Source organism: Vicia villosa, unplaced genomic scaffold (assembly GCF_029867415.1).
Source record: "Vicia villosa cultivar HV-30 ecotype Madison, WI unplaced genomic scaffold, Vvil1.0 ctg.001287F_1_1, whole genome shotgun sequence".
Lineage (NCBI taxonomy): Eukaryota > Viridiplantae > Streptophyta > Magnoliopsida > Fabales > Fabaceae > Vicia > Vicia villosa.
The window spans coordinates 350,231-354,278 of NW_026705561.1; the positions used below are offsets into that span (position 1 = coordinate 350,231).

The following is a 4,048-nucleotide window of genomic DNA, read 5'->3' on the forward strand; positions in this document are numbered from 1 at the left end:
CATCATTTATGGATTATCCTATCAATTTCACAACACAACTCATGAAATAGCAAAATTCTCAAATCCTAAATCATGCATTTACTAACCCAACAACCATTACCCAATTATATAAACCTATAATAGCTTAGGTTCACACCATTACCTTGAATCTCCAGTCCTTCCTCTTCAAGAATCTACTCCACTATTCTCTTTCTCTTCCTTATTCTTTTCTCTCTAGCCTCTTTCTTTCTATTATCTAATTATAGGTTTTTCTAACATAACCCCTTACTAACTCTATTCTTGTTATATTGGACTTAACCCACCAAACTTCTCATTCTAATTAGCTAGGCCCATTAACACATTATTAGTCTTAACACACCTATTCACTTATTCAAATATCACACGTATTCAAATACTCACAAAACACACTAAATAATTAATTACCACATAAGTAATAATTAAATAAATAAAACATCTAATGATTAAATACGGAAAATAAAATCGGGTCGTTACAATTGATGTTAACATAATAATAATTTTTAATTTTTATACAAAAAAACTAAAATTTTCGAATGACATTCATTTCTTTATATCAGACCGTTTTACAAAATTGACTCGAGTTCTTAGATTCAAACGGTTTGAACAGTTCAATCTGATTTTTTCAATTTTACTCAAATTTTAACCTATCTGCGCTTTTATAAAATTAACCGGACCAGAGTCACATGCGGTTGTTGGTCCAACCAATTGAATTGAATGATTCAATTGAATTGATTTAAACACCAAAATTCTTATAAAAATTCTGAACTACTTAAGGCTATGTACAATGATTTGCATATTCAACACCCTCTTTTTTCATTTTTTATTCTCCACATCATCTTCTCTTTCTTCCACATAATAATTCAACACTCATTTAATTTTTACTCACTACAATGGTTTTGTTTAATAAAATTCAACATCCAATCCCACCATTTTAAACAATCACAACAACCAATAAAATTTTGCAAAGTAATATACGTGGACCCACACTTTCTCATTCAACATGTTGAATATTTTCAACACATATTAATCCAAATCATTTTCAACTCATTATTCAACACCTCATTGCACCTATTCAACTATTGAATAATTTTTTCAACACCAATATTGTAAATGGTCTAAGAAAAGATCCAAATCCATTTGAATAAAGATGAATTAATAATCTTACCTTAAAAGGATTTTTTCCCCCACCTTATTAACCCGCGTTTGAAAAGTTTTCTTTACGCCAAATCAAAAAGTAACAAATTGGTTTATATCACACGGAGACAAATCAATAAGATCATTCATCACACAGACCATTCCACGCGCTTCCGTCCGCAGTTTAACCGTTTCAAGTTTCAACATGTTACGAAGTTTCCTCTCTTTACCACTTACAACCAAACACACGCCACGCGTACACGCACGCGCTACTATTACCCACAGTTCACCCATTCAACCTAACTCCATCATTTTAAACTCCATTGACTCCAAAGTCTTTCTTCCACTTCTTCTCCCCACTTTCACAACCAATTTTATAATCAAAATTTTCAGATTCAATCTCTAAAAAATAAAATGAACAATCTATTCACCAATTCATTCTCCCGCTTCCACAGCGAGGAAGTATCCTCGCCGGATCGCCACCACGTCATCGAGATGACAGACGCCGGAAGTCCCGGCACCGGCACCCGAGTAAACCTCGACAAATTCTTCGACGACGTCGAAGGCGTCAAAGACGATCTAAAAGAGCTCGAACAAATCTCACAAAAACTAAACAAGAGTCACGAACAGAGCAAAACGGTTCACGATGCTAAGGGAGTGAAAGAGCTACGTTCTCGTATGGACGAAGACGTTTCGGTGGCGTTGAAGAAAGCGAAGATGGTGAAGCTGAAATTGGAGGCGCTGGAACGATCTAATGCTGCGAACCGGAATTTGCCTGGGTGTGGACCGGGTTCGTCTTCAGACCGGACGAGGAGTTCTGTGGTCAACGGTTTGAAGAAGAAGCTTAGGGATTCTATGGAGACGTTTAACCGTCTCCGTGAAGTTATCTCTTCGGAATATAGAGAGACTGTTCAACGGCGTTACTTCACCGTTACCGGCGAGAATCCCGATGATAAGACGCTTGATCTGTTGATCTCCACTGGTAATTTTTTAAAATTTTAAAATCGTGTTTACGGCAGCTTCATGTTTGATTCAACTCTTAGCATGATATGCATCAAAGGTTTTCGCAATTTCAGTACAAATATTGCGACACTGATTGTGATTGTGGCGGTCGCAGTATAAATTAATTACAATTTATTTTTTATCGGAAAAAAACAATTGGTGTTTCAAATTCAAGTGTAATTTCTAGGAAGGAGATAATCATGGGCAGAATTTTAAAAAACGACAGTGTCCGGTCGCGTTAAGGCCTTTGCGATTTTGGTCGATATAGGTGTCACTACATTAATCGATATAGGTGTTGCATCATTGAATGCGGTCATTGTTAACTATAATTTGTTCTGCTATGCAGATACCATTTTCGCGGTCCTGGACTCTTTTTAAAACCTTGACCATGGGTTAAATCATGTATAAGTGTTTGGATTGAAAAACAAAAATTGAATTAGTAAAGAATTAGTTTATAGCTATGCAAGTATGGAGAATATCTCTCTACTACCGCCTCGAAGACGATGTGTCTGGTGTCTAACATATGTGATTTTCATTTATTATTTTTTAAAATTATTATAGATATTGATGTGTTTGGTGTCCATGTCTCTGCATGTGCTGGTGATTCTCCTTAATGGAGTTTACTAGTGTGAGTATATGTTTCTAGTGATTTTAAGTTTTAATTAAGTTTGCCATCAAATTTGACGTGAGTTTCACTCTGATGCAGGTGAGAGTGAGACTTTTCTTCAGAAAGCCATTCAAGAACAAGGCAGGGGGCAAATTATTGACACAATCAATGAGATTCAAGAGAGGCATGATGCTGTGAAAGAGTTGGAGAAGAATCTACTGGCGTTGCACCAAGTGTTTCTCGACATGACGGTATTGGTACAATTTCAAGGTGAGCAGTTGGATGATATTGAGAGCCATGTGGCAAGGGCGAGCTCGTTTGTGCATACTGGAACTGAACATTTAGTGACTGCAAGGAAGCACCAGAGAAACACAAGGAAATGGACCTGTTATCTGATTATACTTCTTCTGATCATTGTTTTGATTGTTGTTCTTGCCGTTGTGAAACCGTGGCAACATAATGGCGGCGGTGGGGATAGTCAGCCTGCTCCAGCGCAGACAACCCCATCTCCTCCCCCTCCTTCGCCTCCGGCTACTACTTAAATGTTAGGGATTAAGAGTGTCTGTCTATAGATTGCGATGAACATTGGTTTCATTATGTTCTAAGGATCTAGGAAGGGCGAGTCTGTCTATAGAAAGGTTGGATGATGAATTTGGATATTGTAATTGGGAAAGGAAATGGTTGATGGATTTGTTGAGGAGTTATTTTTTTGGAAGTCATTAGTTTGAATATCATTCTTTTTCTGTAAGTATCATGTTTGGTCTGAATTTTAATCAGTTGGTTTCCTTGCTGACTGATATTTTCATGGAATCTTTTCGTAGTACAATCCCTTTAAATAATTTATCTTTGCTTTTACAATTTATGAGGCTCGATTGAACTAAGAGGTGGAGCAATATTGCAACTGTTCCCGACTGATGAATAGATTAATTATGCACTTCATAACTGTATTTGCAATTATGAGCTAAACCATATCGAACTTAACAAATTATGAGATGACAGTGTTCATCAATGTAATTATTTTGTCACTGGCAGTGCAGATGTAAAAAGGGTCAAGGGGAATGAGGATAGTGATAGGTTTTACGCCATTATTATAATTCAAATTTCAGACTTATCGGTTGTATATCTATGTTTTTATTAGCTATTACCCCAGAAAAAAATAGATATTAAAATGTTTTCCTTTAAGAAAAAAAATCTGTTCAATACACAAGATATGCAAATAATAATAAAAAAGTATAGAAGTTCAAAAATACAAAATCATAGCACCACAACACAAAACACGACATAACA

At 36.0% G+C, this 4,048-nt stretch overlaps 1 protein-coding gene across 1 annotated transcript; it reads left to right on the top strand.

Moving 5' to 3' along the window:
- Window positions 1-1,453: 1,453 nt before the first annotated feature.
- On the top strand, window positions 1,454-3,571 carry LOC131634392 (syntaxin-121-like). The gene is made up of 2 exons (XM_058905056.1): window positions 1,454-2,134; window positions 2,861-3,571. Exons 1-2 carry the CDS (start codon window positions 1,567-1,569, stop codon window positions 3,301-3,303), a joined length of 1,011 nt encoding a protein of 336 aa, XP_058761039.1. The 5' UTR covers window positions 1,454-1,566; the 3' UTR covers window positions 3,304-3,571.
- Window positions 3,572-4,048: the final 477 nt, after the last annotated feature.